This window comes from Grammomys surdaster, unplaced genomic scaffold (genome assembly GCF_004785775.1).
Source record: "Grammomys surdaster isolate TR1022 unplaced genomic scaffold, NIH_TR_1.0 126391, whole genome shotgun sequence".
NCBI classification, from domain to species: Eukaryota; Metazoa; Chordata; class Mammalia; order Rodentia; family Muridae; genus Grammomys; species Grammomys surdaster.
The window spans coordinates 5,228,784-5,251,392 of record NW_021621185.1 but is presented as its reverse complement, the minus strand read 5'-3'; the positions used below and the strand labels follow the sequence as shown (position 1 = coordinate 5,251,392).

Sequence of the window (22,609 nt, the reverse complement as noted above, 5' to 3'; positions counted from 1 at the left end):
AACAAGAATGAACTAAGCACATTCCTGTATCCAAAGAAATGCTTAAGTAATAAATGAGAACGGAATTTACCATTTGAAAGGGGTGTTGTCTGAATCCCCCTATGGTTTTGCAAAGTTTTAACCAAGCTTCAGCAAAATAGTGAATGAATCAATGCTAGTGTGATTATTTTGCAACAAAACAGTGATACTTTATTAGGATGAATTGCACACTTTTCTCTTAAGGTCAAATTCAAGTACTTTATATTTAAACTAAATGCAAACCAAAGCTGCTCTGATATTAAAAGAGTAATGTCAATATAACACCTATGAAAAGTACTGTCTTGTTTAACAGTTTGTAATAAGAAGCAATTTTTTTGTCGTTTTACTTCATAAAAACTAATATTTTATATATATATATATATATATATATATATATAAAACTCTATAAATGATAAGGTCTATTTATTTTCTGTGTACCTTTCAAGGTTATTTGAAAATGAAATTCATTGGGGATGTGGAAACTGTTTAGATTTCCTGACATAAAACCGTAATTAAAAGTGATGATGTCTTATAACTCCTTGAATATATTTCTCTGCAAACATTGACTGGTACAGACAAGACGTCTCTGCTGCAGAGCTTTGATGATCTTAATTCAAATAGCAACTGGCTTTAGTTTTGAGGATGGAAGTATTTTTCCCCAAACTCATTAAAGTGAGTAATTACAAGTCCAGCTCAATGAAATTTGCTCAGCTGCTGTGGCTTCTGAATGTGCACAGCACTTGGCAAGCGTCTACGCCCTGGAGGGGGCCAACAAAGGAGTGTCTTGAATGACTGGACATGCTCACTGGTCAGGGGTCATCTTCCACAAAAGTGTGCTTGCTAGCGTTTGTCAATAACTGCAGTCATGCTAGCATTTGTGAATAACAGCAATACAGTGTGCACAGTTCCCATAAACTGAAAAGTACTCACGGTAGGTGCTAGGGGATGCAGAGTGCTTTAACTTGATTTTACTGTTCCACTCTAAGCGTGTAGTAGTAAGAATTTAGCAAATGGTGTGCTTGCCTTCCCTGCACCCTTCCCATTGTTCTTTTTGTGTTGACAGGGTAGAAACGGAAAGATTTGTTGTGTATTTTGGGTAAGTGTGCAGGATAATGGCATGTTTTGAAGGTTCAGTATTTTGTTCTGTGCATGATGGTTTTCTGATGAAGCTGCAGTTCTGCATGACCAGTCTTGAGCAATGCTGCCTATCCACTGGCTGTGCCTGTCGGCTTGCACTCTCACTCTCTGGTGACAATGGCATTTGTACGAATGGCTTGGGATTTGGGGTCTTCCTGAATGTGTTTTACATCATGAATGTGTTTAAACTATTTAATATTTAAAACTGAAGAATTGAGTGTTATCACACATTTAGGAGCATTTTAAATTTTATTGTTCCATAGAGTTTACATCAGAGACTAATTCTTGTGGTTTGGAGGTAAAATGTTTTATGAATCTTGTATTTTGTTTAACAGAGAAAATGACATCTGTGGTGTTTCTGGGTGTATCTTTTCACTTTCTTCCTTTTGTGTCTCTGTTTTAAAGAGACTTTTTTGTTTTAGAGTCTGCATCATACATGATAGCATATTTTACAAAGTCTGAAAACAACTTTACATATTTAATGTTCACACTGAATTTGCATACTCTGCTTCTCGTCCAGTTTTCATGTCTCCTCACTTATGTGCACAGCGAGGATCTTAAGGAGTGATGATGTTTATAGAAATGAAGTAGCCGTTGTCCACAACAAGTCATTGCTCTGCCCTTTGCACTGCTCCCTGTGCTCACTAGCATGTGTCGTGTTGCATGTTTACTTTCTTGAAGCAGAAGCATATTAGTTCCTATTCCTTCCCACACAGAACCACAGACCTGTGGCCATGCCTCTGGATTGCTTGTGGTTTCACTGTGATTTGTGGGCCAGATCTGACCACATTTTTGTTCCCTAGGAAGTCACACATAGAGAGGTTCAGTCCAGTTTGGATGAGCTAGAGCTGACTGGAGCTGACTCTAGTCTCACAGTCTGCAGCCACTTTGATCATCTTAATTATACTTAGGCACAAATACTTGAAATGATAAAATGCTTTATCTATCCATTTGTCTACTTGTCAACACACACACACACACACATACACACACACATGTGCACACACACTTACACACCTACATCCCCAACACGTATGTACACATAAACACTCTCATACATATGTACACACACACACCCATTTGCACATCCACAACCACACCCACACACATGTAAACACACATATACACACACATATGTATACATACACACTCACACACACACATGTGCCCACACACTCACATCTGTTTGTATATCCGCACCCACACCCACACACATGTACACATGCATACACTAACATGTGCAAACACACTCCCCCCACACGTGCACACACATACACACACTCCCCCACACACGTGCACACACATACACACACACACTCCCACACACATGTTTGTTGTTATTGCATATTAGCATCTTAGAGCACTTTATTTCTTTCATTCTATTTCACATTTTCTTTTTTTCCTGAAAAATAGTTGAGGTTAGAACTGAGACATGTAGAAAGCACTTGAAAGACAAAAAGTGTTTATGAAAACCAGATCATAATTGTGTTTACTTATCTAGTTGTACTCATTTGTAATTTGTAGTTGCCAAATTAATATATTACTTAATTAACATAATTGTATTTAAGGAGACTTACAAGAAATTCCTATGTAAGTAAAATAAAACATTTAAAGCACACATCTCAGAGAAGTCAACACCTAGCGGCTTTCAAATTGTTTCAATATGTTTTCTAACTAATTACTAACTAAAATTTTCTAAAATCCTAATAAAATGTGATAGAATTTGATACTTTATATGAATGATTTCTATATTGTTGTGTACCTATGACGTCTAGTAAAAACATATAATGAATTCAGAAATCTTTTAGTGTTATCAATGAAAAACAGTTTTTTTGACACATGTAAATTTGCTTTAAGGCATGAACCTTAGTTGCTTTTTAAACTATTTGGAAGAATTGTAAATACTTCTGGTGTTTTCAAAAAAAAAAAAAGCCTGAAAAAGCATCTTGAAAATTTCAGATTAACAGAGTGCGCTCCCCTCTGACTTTCCAGGGTGAGTGTGGAGAGCGACGTCCTGAAATCGGGCTATACCAGCCGAGACTTGATTATTTTGGAAAATGATGACCCTGGAGGCATTTTTGAATTTTCTTATGATTCTAGAGGACCCTATGTTATAAAAGTACGTTCCACATTTCACTCTGGATTCATAACTTCCAAAAAATGTTCTAGAAGAAATTGAACATTTGTGGTTTTTGTTTTTAAAGGAAGGAGACGCTGTAGAGCTCCGAATTACTCGATCCAGGGGGTCTCTTGTTCAGCAGTTCCTCCGCTTTCACGTGGAGCCCCGAGAGAGCAATGAATTCTATGGAAACACAGGGGTGCTGGAATTCACTCCAGGAGAACGGGAAGTGGTTATCACCCTACTCACCAGACTGGATGGCACGCCAGAGGTACCCGGGTCGGAACTTGTGCCATGTCCCTGTGAAAGGTTGACAGTATCAGGATATTGAGGATAGAAATATTTTGAACATTGGCAGCAAGACATTAGAAAGAATTAGGTACTCGTGTTAAGGAAAATTTAAAAAGAAGCTTGAAAAGCAGAATACAATTTATTCAACTTACAAGAGTGCATTCTTGTCTAAACGAGAACTAGAAACCCTGAGTGGCTTGGCTTATGTGTTCGGGGCATATGTGGTCAGGGCTTACTTATGTGCTAAGCTTTCTCCACTTATGGTGCGTTTTATTCTTATTCTGCATGGTCTATACTCACTGGTCTTACTGATATGGTTTGGAACTAAAGCTTTGCTGTGAAATTATGTTTCAGCAAGAAATTAATGTATTTTATAATAGGAGAATCAGATGTACTTCCAATATGTTTATACTGCAATACATATGCAACTTTCAAATTAGTTTTACTTTTTATTCTTGCTCATTTAAATGAATACTTGATCACCAATGAAAAGGCCTTGAATTTTTACTGGCTTAGAATAGTATGGCCATTTCGTTTTTTTATATTATGTAAAGTCATATCTCTTACCTTTTAGTCAGTGGGCAATTGGTTTTTAAAATTAGGAATAATATCGGTTCTCTTGTCTTTTCCATGTGATGTTTGTTTCTGAAAAAGTTGAACATAATAACATTGTCAATAACACACACACATTTTGTTTGTAAGGAAAATTTCAACGTTACATCTTTTTCTGATTCGGCATGCTTTTGTAGCTGGACGAGCACTTCCGAGTGGTCCTCAGCAGCCATGGTGAGAGGGAAAGCAAGCTGGGCAGTGCTGCACTTGTCAACATAACAATCCTAAAAAACGACGACCCGCATGGCATTCTAGAATTTGCTTCTCATGATTTGACTGCATCAATAAAGGAAAGCAAAGGAGAGGATGTCTATCATGGTGAATTATTCTGTTTGCTGCATTTTCTTCTGTTGTCTGAAGAGATCATTAATCTTTTTTCAGCTTTATTGTCCAAAAACATTTTTACGTATTTGTATATTTGTGTGTGCCTGTGTGAATCTGTGTGCACCATGTCTACATGTCCCATGGAGGCCAAAAGCTGTTGGATCCCCTGAAGTTGACAGTAGTGGTGGTGAGCCACCTGATTGGGTGTTAGAATCGAACCCGGGTCATCTGGAAGAGCAATAAATGCTCTTAACTGCGGTCTCATCTCACCCTCCCTTAGATCTAGTGTCAGTTTCTATTCTGCCTCAGAAAATGCATTCAATTTAGAAACTTCTCTTTTAAAACTCAAACTTAGGCTTGCTGTTTTCACGTCTTCCATAGCATTGGGGTGATATTGAAGACCTCAGTTACAGTTTGCTTTTACCTAATACAGTATAAACTCAGACACTCGGGAAGGAATCGAGTCAGTCAAATGGAGAGCACACTACAGCTTAGAGTTACTATTGAAAAACAAACTGCTGCAGTAGCAGGAGATGAGAGCGCTCTTATTTTTAAAGCATTGTCCAGATAATAAAATAACTTTGCTTGTCAAGTACAAGTTAAGCTTCCAGCAAATGCCTTTGGCGAATCTGCTTGTCAGACCTTATAATAGTTGTACATAATTAATTCTAATTCCATTACTATTTCAGATGAGCCTTAGTATCCCAAAGTGCAATGAAAAGATTGAGCAGGTTAAACACACACACGCACATGCACATGCACATGCACACGCACACGCACACGCACACACACACACACACACACACACACACACACACGTCAACCTTGGAGTATATGTTAAGATAGTGTTGATGAAGCAGGGGTTTTGATTTCTGCTTATTTTGCTTGATCACCTTGTGTTTCCGTGTGTATCAGCTGTTTACGGTGTAATACGAACTCGAGGCAACTTTGGTGCTGTTAATGTATCCTGGGTGGTTAGTCCAGACTTTACCAAAGATGTGTTTCCTGTGCAAGGAACTGTTTGCTTTGGAGACCAAGAATTTTTTAAAAACATCACCGTCTACTCCCTCATAGATGAAGTAAGTTCCACTTACACGGTTTTCTGCCTGTTGTAAGTGTCAGATCACACTGTGTTGATGTTATTCGCCAGGTTTCTCTTTTGTGGTGCTGATGGTCAAACTCTATGTCATGCATGCGTCTACATTTACAGGTCATTCATACTTTTTCATGAAATAATTAAATGCTTGTAGATGCATTTTGTGCTGATGCTGTTTGATAGAGGCTTAGCATGACTGGCTGGTATAAAGCAAGATAGAAATGCTATTTAGGGCTGTCTTAAAGACATTTCTAAAACTCTTACAATCGATATTAGTCACTAACCCATTATATACCAAATATCATGGATTTAGGGTTGTGGGAGACATTTAGCAACTTACCTGCCTTTGGCAGTTTGAAGAAGAGCTGTCTTCTGGTATCTCATGGTGCACTTCAGTATCAAGACACTAAGCACAGGTGTCATCAGCCTAACAGGAAAGATGAAAAACTTCACTAAGGAGAGTGGATCTTTCTCTGGGTGAACAAATGAAGCTTGTCCCTTTCACTCAGAACTGGCCTCCAGCACACAAAAGTATCACTTTTTTTTTCTGTTTTGGGAGACTAAGGCACTCTGACAATGAGAAAGATAACCAGTATCCATCTGGGAAGTTTCTGGGGGTGGGAAATGGAGAAGGCCATTTGGACCTCCTCAGGAACCTTCCAAAAGGTTTTAAGAGAGAATTGAGGAGCTAACAGCCTAGCAACTGTTAGTGCTCTGTTTGGAAGGCCTTCAAATTGTTACATTGTCTTTCTGGTCTTTTTTTCTTTACAGTTAACTTGTTCTCCGTTTTCTTATGGAAATAATAAAAACCTCTGCGGCATGGTCAGGCTTTCTTTACTTAAGTCAAAACATACGTATTTCCATTATACTTTATTGCCAGCCGCAATAAAATGGCTGCTTGGAAGAACAGTGTTGAAATGATTTTAGGGCAATCTGAGTTTCATGGGAAAACTTTTAGATAAGCCTTCATCTTAGAGATGGAAATGAACATTAGCAGTAATAACTGAGCTTTCAAAAACAAATATCAGGCGTGCATAGTGTAATTAGATGCATGACTCACTTGACTTAAAGTCTGTACCATTTTGCCAAAGATTCCGGAGGAGATGGAGGAATTCACCATTATTCTACTTAATGCCACTGGAGGAGCTCAAATGGGAAACAAGACAACCGCCACCCTGAGGATTCTAAGGAATGATGACCCCATTTACTTTGCAGGTGGTATTCCTATCTTGTTTGGGTGACTTTACATCGGTCTTAAGTGATATGTTTTAAGACAATTTTATATGTATGTATGTTTTGTCAGCATGTGTGCATGTGTACCACACGCTTGCCTGGTGCCTGTGGAGGTCACAGGGGGACAACAGATCTCTGCAGCGGGAGTCAGGATGATGTGGCCTATCATGTGGGTCTTGGGAATCAAGCCTGGTTCCCCTGCACGAGTGACAAGTACTCTAAACTGCCGAGCCACGTCTCCAGCCCCCATACATAGGTTTAAGAAGAACTATTAACTTAGCATTTTCTGTAGTGTAATCAGTTTAAGTATAATTTCATGATTCATTTGATAATTGATGTTCTGTGAGTTTAAACATTTTTATTCTTAGGACCTTCTGAAACAACAAAAACAAGAGAGGGCAATTGGCAGCTTTGTTACTTTTTCTCCTCCTCCAGCATGTCTTGCTTTGGTTAGACAAGAGAAATATGTCTGGGGAATCACTTCTAATGGGCTCGGGACTTGCTGTTCTGAGAATGATCACTTGTTACAGGAGCTGACGGTTAATGGACATTTTAATTAAGAAGCTTCCCTTTTTGTCATTTTATTGCTTTCTTTACACCTTTCCTTTGCTTCTGAAGTATCCTTAGTTCTGTTTATGAGACTTAATCAAATTTTTCATTCTTTGAAATCTCTTTTTGGTACGATGTATATAGATGACATTTTTGATGTAGTAGCATCCTGACCTTCTTTAATTCTATTTACACTATTCTTAGCTTCCAGGTAATATGTAGTTAATGGATCAGTCTTATGCTTATCTTTTTTCTAACTACCATAGGAAAATGAAACATGAGATTTCTGTCCAAGGAACTTACCTTTAACATTAAGCTGCAGTCGGAAGAAATAGGAGATCTTATGATATTTACTGACAGCTTAGTTGCCAGAGACAGTGGTACTGTTGAGCATTAGCAAGGATGGCACTGACTTGAGGCCTTCAGAGGGAGCTCGTATCAGAGGGCAGCAGAGTAAACACGGAGTCCAGGCATTTCCTGTCAATGGCAGGCAGCAATGGGAGTGATCTGAAGATTTGCTCACGGACTGGAACAGGCTTATGTATTCCTGCTCTGTGTGTATTTCAGAGCCTTGTGTTGTGAGAGTCCAGGAGGGTGAGACTGCCAACTTTACAGTTTTCAGAAACGGATCTGTTGATGTGGCCTGCACTGTTCAATATGCTACCGTGGATGGGAAGGCTTCGGGAGGAGAGGGAGACTTCGTTCCTGTTGAGAAAGGAGAAACCCTTGTATTTGAGGTTGGAAGCAGAGAGCAGAGTGTATCTGTATATGTCAATGATGATGGAATCCCAGAAACCGACGAGCCTTTTTATATAATCCTGTTCAATTCAACAGGTAAATACATGCTGTTCTGGCTGACCTGTGGTTTTCTGTGGTAAGTAGTTGTGCCAGGTGGACCTTTGATATAACCTGCAACTCTTGTGAAGAAAGACGTGTGCTGTTGGTTTTGTGACTGGCGGGATGAAGAAGATAGGCACTGAACCTTTCTGCGCAGTGTAAATTAAATCACAGTGTGATATAATTCTGGGAAGATCAGCTTATAATCAGAAAAGCTTTGGCTCATGGTTCCAGGCCCATCATGGCTGTCTAACTCCATTGTTTCCATGGCTGAAATGAAGCACAGGTTGGAGATCAAGAAGCTGATATCGGTGCAAACTGTCACCTCTGTCACCTTTCAGGTGTCTTTAGTTTTCCCATTAATGCCATTTGTAGCAAAATTCCCCTGACTGGAAACTGGAATTATGCATTTCACTTAATAGTAACCTTCCAGTCCTCTCAGTGTAAAGTAATTCCATGGTCTGTCTTTGGCCATCATGATCCCAGCAAAGCCACAAGCCTGAGTATCTCTCATTTGAATTTGCCCGATGGTTTCTTTTTATTTGACGCAGGTATTTTATCCTTGGTATTAACACCACAGAAGCAGTTCTGTGTTCTTAGTATGTTCTTTTCAGGACTTTGGTTTGTCCCATCATTATACTTGCTTAAAGTGATGACCTACAAGCTTACTTTTTAGTGTCATTAATAATTGCTTGAGGCTACTTAACATGAAATTATGTAGCCGTGTTATTACTCAATTTTTTTTCAAATTTTCACTGATATTTACTCGAATAAAATCATAATTTCTATTTAGCAATGTGATTGCTTTTATTGCCATCACTTAAGTTTATGATTACCCTCACCCAGATTTGGCTAGTGGCAATCTATTCAGCATGATGTCTTTGTCTTTGGACATGTCTTTATTCTTCAAGCTTTTCTTCACTTCTTGTCTCAGCAAGCTGTTCCAAGCTCACTGTGTAATTTTCCTGCCACAATGCTGAAATTATCCAGTTCTTTTGGAAGCCCCAACTTTAAGAAAGTTATTTAATAAATAGAATCTAGTCACTGGCTGTGGTTATTGCTATTGAGGTTTTGTTCTTTTAAGTGCCTTTTAATATGTGCAGATTATATATGCACATACATGGTTACTTTGTGTGCATATATGTGTGTATGCTCACCCATGTATATGCATGGCAGTCAGAGAATATTGTTAGGTGTCACCCTCTAGTAGTCTCTTCATGTTTTGTGAGGCAGGGTCTCTCGCTGAACTCCATTCTTGCAATTTCCTATGCTGACTGGCCCACAAACCCTCCTGAGGTGACCGCCTCTGATCTCCTCGCTAGGGTTACAGATGCCCTTGGCTTTCACTCAGGGGCTGGAAACCATGCTCATGCACCAAGCACTGTACCCACTGAACCATCCCTGAAGCCTTTTTTATATCTATACTTGTATAGTTCTTAGAATTTAAGTGAATAAAATGAATACATGTTAAGAAATTTTGTTAAAATAAAAAATAGCTTTTAAAAAAGTGACTTTGACTCTTTCTTGTTTAATTTAGGTGACACAGTAGTTTATGAGTATGGGATAGCTACAGTCATAATTGAAGCCAACGATGACCCAAATGGTGTTTTCTCTCTGGAGCCCATAGACAAAGCAGTGGAAGAAGGAAAGACAAATGCATTTTGGTAAGTATACTTGGATAAGGAAAGTTAAAATTGGATTCAACAAATGAGATCATTGAGTGGGTGAAAATGGGAACACTGTTAATCTATGCAGGTAAAGATGCAAATGGTATTAGTGGTAACTTTGTTTATGCTCTGCTATAATATCTTCCATGAAGGAACTATCCAGGACACCCATTCATCTGCTTGGCAGAACTTCATCTCTTTGCCCTTCTCCCTCCACGGTCTATCTTTTCAAGACTGGAGGACTTCAGTCATTGAGTCTTCAGGAAAAATCTTCACAGAATTTGCAACTTTTGACTCCTTGCACCTAGGATTTTTTTTTCCTTCTGAAAAATGTTGCCCATTACCATCAAAGTCTTTTTTCACTTGGGCTTAGAATTTGCCATGCTGATTGGCTTTGAAGAGTTCTAAGATTGTTTGTCTTTTTGTTCTTGTTACTTTGTCTTTTCCATGGTTTCTCAGTGAGACGGGCTGGCTAGTTTGGAGATAAATCGAAAACATATACTTTCAAGAAAGTACAGGATGCTTTTGTTACAGTCATATTCACCATGTACACATGTTATAAAAACACTTTTGTTCCATTTTCATGCAGGATTTTACGGCACCGAGGACACTTCGGCAATGTTTCTGTGGCTTGGCAGCTGTTCCAGAATGCTTCTCTGCAGCCTGGACAAGAATTCTATGAAACATCAGGGACTGTTAACTTCACGGACGGAGAAGGAACAAAGCCAGTAATTCTCCGTGCGTTCCCAGATAGGATTCCTGAATTCAATGAGTATTATATTCTAAGGCTTGTAAATATTTCAGGTACTGACCTTTTCCATCTCTTAACACCAAAACTTCATGGATTATACTTAAATAAGAATTGTGTACAAAACCCAGTGAAGTTAAGTGTATTATTCTTGCCTGATTTTAATTTCAAAGTACCTTCTTGGTAGAAATTTTGTTGTTGTTGTTGATTTTTGTTTTTTGTTTTTGTCTTGTTTTGTTGTTTCTGTAATGCTGGGAGTCCAACCCTAAGCCTGTGTTCTACCACTGAGGTACACCCTAGCCCTTTTTTTTGTTGACCATTTGGAGACATCAGGATGTCTTTGGTGATGTACGGCTTGGCTTGGAAATACAATCCAGAGAGTTCACTGCTGGTGTGCTACAAGTGATGAAATTTTGTTTCAGTTTGTTGAAATGTGGTCTCACTATAGAGCTCAGGCTGATCTCACATCTGGCTGACCTTACATCTGGACCCTACTGCCTACAACTCTAGAGTGCTGGGGTTATAGGCATGTGACTCTGTATCTGACTTAGCTTTTCTTGTTTATTTATTCATCCTAAGGGCATAGAATCTCAGACTCTGTGCTAGTCATGTGCTCTACCATTTAGCCACGCCATCAGCCAAGCAAAATAGTTTCTGCATGTTCATTTTATGGTCTTAGGAAAGTTCGGTTTTATGGATGGAGGCTTCCTCTTTCTCACCATTTTCAGTTTAACCATAAAATACTCTTTTTTTTTTTTGGTAAGGGCTTGACTGATTATCAATATGGATGTGCTTATTGATGCTATTTGATTACATTGCCCCTCAAATGTTGTAAAAACAATATGATGATGCCATTATTTACTGATAATGAACACATTATTTAACTAGAAGTTTGTCTGTAAAGCATACTGACTTTTTTCTTAGACTAAGAAGTATTTAACGTCTGGCTTTTTAATTATTCCAAATTTTCTCATTACAGGTCCTGGAGGCCAACTAGCAGAAACCAACCTTCAGGTGACAGTCATGATTCCATTCAATGATGATCCGTTTGGGATTTTCACCTTAGATCCAGAGTGTCTAGAGAGAGAAGTGGCCGAAGACGTCCTCTCAGAAGACGATATGTCCTACATTGCCAGCTTCACCATTTTGAGACAGCAGGGTATCTTTGGTAATGTACGGGTTGGCTGGGAAGTGCTGTCCAGAGAGTTCACTGCAGGCCTGCCGCCAATGATCGACTTTTTGCTAGTAGGAATTTTTCCAAGCACTGTGCCTTTGCAACCTCATATGCGACGTCACCACAGTGGAACAGATGTTCTGTACTTCAGTGGACTAGAGGATGCATTTGGGACTGTCGATCCCAAGTACCAGCCCTCCAGGAATAACACAATTGCCAACTTCACATTTTCAGCTTGGGTAATGCCTAATGCCAATACAAATGGATTTCTTATAGCCAAGGATGACAGGCATGGCAGCATCTACTATGGGGTAAAAATCCAAACAAATGAAACCCACGTGACCCTTTCCCTGCATTACAAAACTTTTGGATCAAATGTTACATATATTGCCAAGAGCACTGTCATGAAATATTTAGAGGAAGGTGTTTGGCTTCATGTTTTAATCATCTTAGATGATGGCATAATTGAATTCTATCTGGATGGAAATGCAATGCCCAGAGGCATAAAGAGTCTGAAAGGAGAAGCTATCACTGACGGTGAGTATCTGCATTGTAATCAGCACACCGAATGTGAAAGATTCTCAACTCTTCAATTAGAAAGTTTGATTTTTTTAAAAGAAAGTGCTAACAACTGTTTTGAAACTTGACTTTATGTTTTCTCTAGTAAAGCTGTGTGCCTACCAAGGCCAAAGTACCGTTGAGTGTTTCAGAAATGAAGGGTGCAGTCTTTAGCCTGGGTAAATCAGGAACAGGCTCTAGGCAAGAGATGTACAAGCAGATCCCTACAAAACTTTGGGGAGAAAAGAAACAGTAGGAATGTTGTTGGTCTCTAGTTAGTGATCTGGAAGGAACTGTTTCTGTACAGGAATGAGCAGAGGTCTGGAACTTTGAAACAGCTCATCATATCTGGGAAATATTCTCCTTCAGTGTGTCTGGAAGCTAAGGGTAATGGAAAAAGACAGAAGAGCCATCAAGAGAAACTATTAACTAAAAGTGATTACGGGCACTATGTTATCAGCAAATGAATTCTGTGCCTTGCTTTGAAGGGATAATCTTCGTGAGCTTTTAGCTAAATCATACACCCTCTCTTAGGATAACTCTGAGGCAGGAGGATCATGAACAACAAGCCAACCTGGGCTATTTAGCAAGTTGCTTGCCAGAAGCAATAAGATCCTGCCATAAAACACCAGAAACCAAAATCAAAAACAAACTAACTGAAGTATAAATTGACAAAATGCTGGAAAGGACTGTGGAGATGTAGTGATATATTACTGGGCTGTGTGCTGTTACTGTCTTTAAAAGTGTTTCATGCTTGAAATATACTGTTTCTAAGAACTACTTCTGGTTTCTATGTTCAGTTAGCTTTTGGACAAAATGATATATTTGGCCTGTAGAATCACCACTTTAGTTAATTCGAGATGAATTTTTAACAGATAGAGCTTTCAAGTTCTCTATGAATAGCTATCTGTAGTTTTAAAATTGGAGCAGAACCAACCCTTTCCACATTTAGTTCAGTAAGCAATAATGAAGTATCACAGACACATATATTTTCAACTAAATATACAACATAGAAATACATATGGATAGATAGATATATGTCTGAATGTCTTTATTTATTTTTCTACCTGTAAATGATTTTGCCAGACTGATATAAATTACTTATAAGTAACTGCCATTAAAATTAAAATTAAATTAAATTAAGGCAGATCCTGTAATGTAAGATCACAAAATCCAGCAATTATTACCCAAGCTCTTTTTTTTGTCATTGTAGAAGATAATATTTATGATCACTTTGTAGTTATGCCCAAATTTTCCTAATCAAACATATAATTCCGTGAAATCATCTTGCTTTCTGAGACACACTTATAGGTTGTGATAAGAGATAGTGCCTGTGGTAGCATCTAAACACACGTCTGATTTCAGGTCCTGGGATCCTGAGAATTGGGGCCGGGATGGATGGCGGTGACAGATTCACAGGTTGGATGCAGGATGTGAGGACCTATGAGCGCAAACTGACTCCCGAAGAGATTTACGAGCTTCATGCTAGGCCTGCAAGGAATGATTTACACCCCATTTCTGGCTATCTGGAGTTCAGACAAGGAGAAACTAACAAGTCATTCATTGTTGCTGCAAGAGATGACAGTGAGGAGGAAGGAGAAGAATTATTCCTTCTTAAACTGGTCTCTGTGTATGGCGGAGCTCAGATTTCTGAGGAAAATACTACTGCTCTGCTAAGAATACAGAAAAGTGACAACGCCAATGGCCTGTTTGGCTTCACTGGGGCTTGTATACCAGAGGTAAGTAGGGAGCTTGGAGAATTTCAAGGTAAATCATTCATTGTAGGTGGGTTTGTCTGGGGTTGAACTAGCCTTCAAAGTATATAGGAGCCACGTTTGCACATACAAATCTCAGCCCTTGTTCCTGGTAGACTGCAGCTTAAGTTGCTTTATTGAGGTGAGGGAAACAATAACAAGAAAGCAAGTAACTCTTAGCAATTTAGCTTTAAAGTTAATCACTCTATAAGTAATTATACACCACCTCTAATTTGGCTCATATTTTGGGTACCGTATATGGATATAAAATAATTAATATTGAAAGCTTGTATGAATAATTAAAAATAAAACTCTATTTCAATATTCCTTTGTATTTTAAGGGGAACATCTTATAGGGGTCTCCCAACTTGGTTGTAATTGTTTCTTGCCAACATTCTTGGCAGGCTCAATTGATTAGGCTGGTGTACTGGTCTTGTCACTTCTTCCTAAGCTTTCAAGGACATGTGATCATCTCTTCTAATTAGTAATAGGAGATCTTGGGAACTGCCTCCCAGGTGTTGTGCATGACAGCAAATGCTTGTGTCCAGAAGAGGTTGCCAAGAACCAAGAGAGCCTTCTGCTCTGCAACTTGATGCCAGGAGAGCTTCATGAACATTTATGTGAATTGGATGATTAAGCAAAACAGGATGAGTAGAAACTGAAAGACTTAGCAGTGTCACAGAGCTCGTTGTAGCTTCAGCTGGAACACCCAGATCTCTGCAATTTTATGCGGTCCCCTTAGTTGATGTGCAATCACAAGACTAGAGATCTTTAGCTATTTTTTTTGTAAACTTGAGAAATACCACATATGTTAATAATGGTTTTAAACTCCTCTTTCACATTTCTTATTGATTATTTATTTATTATTTTTGTATGTGTATGGGTGTACATGTGCCATGCTGTGTCTCTGAAGATCAGAGGATAACTTGTGAAAGTCAATTCTTCTCTTCTGTTGTGTTTGGGGAACAAACTGTCTGTCGTCTCATGGATCAAACTCAGGAGCTTGGTGGCAAATACCTCAAGTTTTGAAGGTCTTAAATCACAAATACATGTTTTTCAAAGATTCCATGCCATAAGATGAGATTTTCTGTTGTGTTACCAAGGCGTTATGGTCAGGGAGCAGGAAGATTGTCAGCACTCAGGAGCACATATTGTTCTTGCAGAGGAACCATGTTTGACTCAAAACCTTTTGTAACTCCAGCTCCACACTGCTAAAATCTGTGCTCATACATGCAAGAGCATGTACGCATGCACTTGTGCACTTAAACAAATGTGGTGGTGGGCTATGAGAATTACTCAGTGGCTAGAGTGCCTGCCTTTGTCAGTGTGAGAACTCAAAGCCCAGGGAAAACTAGATAGGCATGGCAGCCACCTGAAATCTGGGACTCAGGAGGCAGACAAATGGATGGATGCCTGGGGCAAGCTAGAGCAACAGAAATCTGTGAGCTCTCGGTTTGGCAGGCCACCTTGTATCAACAAATAGAGTGGAGAGCTATTGCACTAGAGATCCAACATGAACTTCAGGCCTTCAGGTGCACATGCATGGTGGTGTGGCCACACGTGTATAAACACAGATTTCCGTAGGTATACCACATACACCTGCACATGCACAGCACATGCACATGTACACACACACTCACATGCATGTATACATAAACATTCGCAGACAGGACTGAAAGCCATGGTGGGTACATGAAGAAAGGTTCAGGCACAATGAGGAGTCATGAGCAGGATTAGTTGCTGGTATCATGGACTACCATCTTTTTCTTGGAGGAAATATGGTTGACAGGTATTGTTTATATAAACTTTGAAATTTGGCTATTGATTATGAGAAAAGCAGATCATGGTTCTGGTTGGTAATAAAAAATTCAGTCTTTCGGATGAAAAAAATCTAAATTTTAGAAACTTTTATCAGCCAAAGTGAGTTTGACTGTTTTCCAGTACTTCAGATGTTTGAGATAATGTTGTCAGTGACCTATACCAGTGTGATTGTTTTGTATAATTGAATACATCAACATGTGTATGCTATGAAGAACTCATTAAGGTAAGGTAATGATGTTCTTAATTATCATTGCATAAATAGAAGATTGATTCCCAGTACAAGGTGGGCAGTCCAATGTGCTTATAGGTTTCATGTGGCACTAAACTCTAAGAAACTGTCACTTTTCAAATTTTGGCGTAATACTGCAGAACCCATAATTATCCTAAAAGTTTATGAAGATGCCACTGTTTTCCAGTTACGAGTGCAAGGCTGGATGATTTTTTATCACCTCAGGTAGAACACAGAGTCGTTAACACTTAGGCTACAGATGGAGCTATGACTCAGCTGTTTTCTATAAGCAGACTAGAAAGCCAACAATAGAAAATGCTGCTTTGCGTTACTCTTTGTCCTTGTTTTAGAATATACAGTTATTACTCAAAGTACGTGCTGTCTGTGTTGACAGGCAGGCTTATGGCTGCATTACTAGTCATTACGTATTTCATTGTTACATTTGTAGTATGGTGGAGAACTCTAGACTTCATGAACATACACAGAAAGTATTTAGACTTCTCAGTCATTTTATGATTGTGCAAGTTTCACAAATAAAAAGATTGGAGAAGTATTTATTTACTCTATGCTTCTTATGACCTTGAATTTAATAGCTACATGGTTTATTTTTAGAAGTATTAAGAGTGAACACAATTACTTTGATATTTTTTCTCACTTGGTTTTTACATTTATTATTTTTTAAAGTTTCGTTTTGTCATGTATTCATTAAGATGATACTGGATCATATAAGGGCATTTTCATACATCTATATAATATACTCTGAACACATTAAAAGCTCCCATATTTTCTTCCCTTCCCCTTCACACCCTTTGCAAAGCAGATTTAGATTGAATTCTGTACCCCTAGAACGCAGTATGCTTGATTAGGTATGGTGTTATGATTACTGGCTTTTGAATGTGGGAAATTCAGGGAGACATATTCCCTTTGTAAATCTTTCTGTCTATGCTTTAGTAGTTTTCAATAATTATATGAATATATTTTTGGTACATATGAAGTGATATAATATTTCCCAGCTGGAAGATCACTTAATGCACAGATGTCTTAAGACAGCATGTTTCATGACACACTTTCATGACGTATGCTTTGCTTTCTCATTTCCTGTCTTCTTGTGATACTCTATGTGGATGCACACAAAAGTCTCTCCCAGATTAAGTTCATTTTCCTAAATCGCCTTGCCTAGCTCTTGTTACTCTGTTTGAGAGTCTATGCCTCATATACTCCTACCCTTAGTTTTACCTTCTCCAGGAAGATTCTGGTGACACATCAACAAGACAAAACCAAGCAAGCAAGCAAGCAAGCAAGCAAGCAAGCAAGCAAAAATCAAACAGAAAACTCAAATTCCTTCAATTTCCAATGATGCTAATTCTGAAGATATTTACTATTTTTGAAAAATCCTACATTTGATAGCAATTCTTTGTAAAAAAAATATCAGTTAGGTTTTCATAGTTAGATTGAGCAAGATTATGAATATAATATACATGTATCACATAAATTAAATGCATAATTTTATACCTTATTTATCTTTTAAAATTATCTTTAATATTTTTTACAGTCCAGTCTTTATCCTCTTCCTTGTCCGCCCTCTGACAATTCCTCATCCCGTTCCTCCTCCCCCTTCTCTAACAGGATGTCCTCACCCCCTATCCCACCCCATCTTGCCAAGCCTCCCCACTCCCTAGGGTCTCAAGTCTGTTGAGGATTAGGTGTGTCTTCTCCCACGGAAGCTAGACCAAACAGTCCTCTGCTATATTTGTGTTGGGGGCTCGTACCAGCTATGTATGCTGCCTGGTTGGTGGCTCAGTTTCTGAGAGATCTCGGGGGTTAGTTGAGACTGCTGGTCTTCCTATGTGGTTGCCTTCCTCCTCAACTTCTTCCAGCTTTTCCTTCATTCAACTTCAGACCATTGATTGGGTGTAACTCTCTGCATCTGTGTCAGTCAGCTGCTTGTTGTGCCTCTTGGGAGACAGCCACGTTAGGCTCCTGTCTGTAAGCACACCATAGCATCAGTAATAGTGTCAGGCCTTGGAGCCAAGCCTTGAGATGGATCCAATTTGGGCCTGTCACTGGACCTCCTTTCCCTCAGTCTCTTCCTCATTTTTGTCCCTGCAGTTCTTTTAGACAGAAACAATTCTGGGTCAGAGTTTTTGACTGTGGGATGGCAACCCCATCTCTATTTCTTCTTTACCCAGGTGCACTATGTCCCAGAAAATGGCAGGTGCTTACTAAATTATTAGAGTCAATGAACGTATTGGTGGATCAGAGCTCTGATGAGGTGTATCAAATGACTGTTTGGAGTGCAGGCAGGATCTGTATTCAGTAGATGGCTGATCTGGTTAGACCCAGCACAGTACCCATCCACGTTATCATGTGCCTTCTCCATGCTTGTTACAACTCTGTGCAATTTCTATGTTATTTCTTCTTTAGCTCGGATCATAAAATCATGTACTCCATGTAACTGATGAAATTACTGTTTTGCAATAATTCATAGAGCTTGTTAAACTCACATCTTATTTTTTATTGGATTTTTATTTATTTACATTTCAGATGTCATCCCCTTTCCCCATTTCCCCTCCCTAGAAACTCCCTATCCCTCCTCCTCCTCCTTTATGCTTTTATACCATTTTAATTACATGCAAGTATTAATGTCAGTTCTAGGTTGAGGAACTAGCAACACGATAGATGCAAATAGTCAAGGAACAAGCAAGACAATAAACACAAATAGTCAAAGAACAAGCAAGGCAATAAACAAAGTTTCTTGAACCCTCTCGTGATCACTATTTCTAAGGGCTTATCAGGATGACCGAAATATCTGAGTCTACTTCTCTGTCCTAGCCCAAAGTCATTTTCATATCTGAAGCCTACTTCCTTGTTCTAGCCTAAAATTTAGATTCCTGCTTGAAATTACTTTTTTGTTCTAGCCTAATATCAGAATCCTTCCTGAAGATCACAGGCTCAATTTTGTTTATGAAATTAAAAAAGGGGAGAGGCAGAGAGCTTTTAGTGCTACTTGGCAAGAATCTGACATGGGCCCAGGACAAGGTAATGGGCTTCAGACTCGCATCTTATAACGAATCCTTTGATTTGTGTTCTTATACACTTGGCTTAAGAATCAGTGCAGAAATGGCTGGGGAGGATCATTGTCTTCACTTACCTGTTTTAAGCACCTACCGTATTACATGAATAAATTCCTTTAGTATTGTACCAATGTGGGACAATCCCTCACAAAGCATCGTCCTAACATCGCCTTCCAAGGCTAAATTGTATAACATCTATACATCTCAAAAGCATTCCTTCAGTTAAACGGAAACAGAATAAAAACTGAAACTGGATTTGTAATTTTTTAGCTTTGACTTTCTGTTTTAATTGAAAAGCCTGTTTCACATTCCACACAACTGCTGTTTCTTGGCAAACAGACACAACATCTCTGCTTATTGACTACCGCTACTGCTGATCGTCTGTTGAACTTCCATTGATCTTCCATATGAGCATTTGGCAAAATGCTGGCTAGGAACGTGGTGCTGTAGAGACAGCCTTGTGATAAAGAACATGTACTGCTCTTGCAGAGGACCTGAGGTTTGTTCCCAGCATCCATATTGGGCAGATTACAACTACCCAGGATTCCCGTCCCAGGGACATCCTGCTCCTTTCTCGCCTCCAGGGCACCTGCACTCCTGTTCACATGCCTGCACACTTATGCATACATGTAATTAAAATGAGTTAAACATTTCAACCAAAAGAGGATATACAGTATTCAGAAGCACTGCGTCTAGTGTGAAACTGCGTAAAGGTGGCTTCAAAGATTACGGTGGATCCATTTGCTGCCCTCAATGTTTGTGTCAAGACTCTAAAGTCATTTTAGATAAATATGATAGTTAGGTAAACCTTTAGATATATTTTTTTAATCTCTTGATAGAATCCTGTGTCAGTAATTAGATTTTGTAGTTCAGGGCTTTTTCCAAATGTGTCAGAAATGTCAAATTCATGTTTCTAGGCATCCTGAATCAGGATGCCATTCCAGGATGTCAGATGGGGGCAGGAACCAAAGCATAAACCTGAATTTAAAGTCTCTGTAGATTATGTACACACATATACAGGAGCTTCATTTAAAACGACACGTCAGGGGAGGCTGTTTTTTATCTATCTATTATTTGTTAACATTATAGTTTATTTTTTAGCCAAATGTCCTAAATGATTCATTCTTACGGACTCTTGACACTTAAAGGAAACTTTAACTGAAATTTTGTAGGTATACATTGCTAAATACAGCACAAACACATTACATTTTTCTGCTTAAACCTCATACATGGTGTATTTTTGAACATACTTGTGTAGTATGTCAGGAGGCTATAGGTTTGGTTGATAGTTTTACTACTTTGAAGGTGTAGTGTGCAAACAAAGCTTCACTCTAGTTCTGATCTCCCAAGATCATGCCTTTTAAGTCTAAAAAGACTCTTTACACATTTCTAAGTAAATCTTTGGATCTATTTACTCCCTGTCATTTGCTGAAAGAAAGTGTTGAATATTTACATATTCAAATCAATGGCTTATTAGCTTATATTGTACAGAAGTTCATCCTTACTAAAATTTGGAGCAATACCAAGGCAGACCCCAAGCCCAGGAGGAGTTGGCCAACACAAAGGGGACTTTGTTTGTCTGTGTATGTGTGTGTTGTTTCTGTTATTTTTAATTTTTTATTTTGTTTCAGTTTAGTATTATTTTTGTCAGAGGAAGAGCATATTGGATGAGTGGAGGGTAGAATCTGGGTAAAGATGGGAGAGGGGAAAGAATATGACCAAAATATATTATATTGATTTATCAAATAATAAATAAAAACAAAATTTGGAGGACAAATTGGAACAAATCAATTGTCATTGTGTTGGAAGTTGAAATATACAGGAATCCTGCTTTTTAGTATGTATATATTTCTTCTTCATAAATTGAGGCATTTTTCTCATGACATTTCTCTGGTAATACATGTATGTCTCTATTTTTAAGGGATGAAATATTTGTACATAGTAATGTATTACTAGAATCTATATATTGTGTTTGTTTAATTTCTGTCCAAGTCTGACAATCATGATCAGTTTAAGAAGGGCCCATAACGAGCTGGTGAGCCTACAGTGAAGGCTCAGAACAGGGACCCTGGACCACACTCTTCTCATCACACGTTTCCTCAGGTACATCCTGCCAGTGTGCAGATGCCAAGCAGAGCCCTGAGAGGAAATCACACAGGAGGTCATACTGTGCATGTGGATCTTTTTTTGATGCTTTGTCCTCTCTTCAGCCCTTAAGGTTGGAGGACCTCACCTACGGAACCGTCAGTTCTGTTTTAGCATCTGCATGACTTTCTGGAAGCCATCAGAGTCACTAGGTCAGGTAGTGAGAACTCTGAGCCCGTTAGAGAGACAGTAGCAGGAGATATTAACCAAAGAACACTATCACTGATGCCTAAGAAGCAAGATGGGGACCAAGAAACAGTGTACACCGTACACAGTAAACATCTAAGGCATCCAATAACAGATGTTCTGCGGTGTACTGTCTTGTGAAGAAACTCAAGTTTACCTGTAAGAATGGTCCTAAGGTTACAGATTAATAGGTACCCTGAAGTGATACATGGACAGTTATTTAAAATCAGAAGAAAATTGTAACACTAGACATAAAGTGTGACTCACAATATGAATATTCAACTCAATTCTCTGGTAGATGTTTGAGGCATGTGCGTATTTTTCTGTTGCTTGTTTTGAGTGAGGATAGTTTTCTTTGCTTACCATGTACCTTGTGCATGAACTTAACAATTATAACCAAATGCAAAATTCAATGTGTATTTAAGTTATTTTTTTGTGAGGGGCTTATTTTTTTATTGAAAATCATTTTCATACAATATATTCTGGTCATGGTTCCTCTCCCCTAACCTTTCTACTCACCCCACTCTATGCTCCCCTGTCCTCCACTCTATTTAGAAAAAAGGCAAATAGGCAAATCAAAAACAAATAAACCAGAATGAGAAGCAAAGCAAGCAAGAAAAAAAAACAAGAAATACGTACACACAGAGACACCCAGACACTCAAAAGCAAAGCCCATAAAAACACAAAATCTGAAACCATAATACATAATCAAAAGGTCAAAAGATAAAAGAATACCCAGACAAAGCAATATGAGACAAAGCTCTACAAAACAATACCATTGAGTTTGTTTTGTGTGGGCCGTCTACTGCTGGGCATAGAGCCTACCCTTAAGTGTGCTTTGTATACCCAGTGAGACTCCATTAGAGAAAACTATTTCCTTTGTAAGCAGTCTGTCAGTTGGAGATAGATGAGGGGGAGCTCGTGTCCTCTTCTCCCTCTCAACACACTGAAACAATGTCATGACATCAAAACTATCTTATCTTGTGTAATTGCATGTGCTTAGTTCCCTTCCTTCTATCTGATCTCACTACTTGTGT

At 38.7% G+C, this 22,609-nt stretch overlaps 1 protein-coding gene across 1 annotated transcript in view; it reads left to right on the top strand.

Moving 5' to 3' along the window:
* Window positions 1-22,609, top strand: part of Adgrv1 (adhesion G protein-coupled receptor V1) — a 543,344-nt gene that overhangs the window by 72,686 nt on the left and 448,049 nt on the right. The window contains exons 12-21 of the mRNA XM_028760109.1: window positions 3,148-3,274; window positions 3,360-3,545; window positions 4,315-4,495; window positions 5,417-5,580; window positions 6,689-6,812; window positions 7,947-8,213; window positions 9,754-9,880; window positions 10,473-10,687; window positions 11,611-12,342; window positions 13,729-14,102. Of these exons, the coding sequence (XP_028615942.1) occupies window positions 3,148-3,274; window positions 3,360-3,545; window positions 4,315-4,495; window positions 5,417-5,580; window positions 6,689-6,812; window positions 7,947-8,213; window positions 9,754-9,880; window positions 10,473-10,687; window positions 11,611-12,342; window positions 13,729-14,102 (2,497 nt within the window). The remainder of the gene's footprint in view (window positions 1-3,147; window positions 3,275-3,359; window positions 3,546-4,314; window positions 4,496-5,416; window positions 5,581-6,688; window positions 6,813-7,946; window positions 8,214-9,753; window positions 9,881-10,472; window positions 10,688-11,610; window positions 12,343-13,728; window positions 14,103-22,609) is intronic.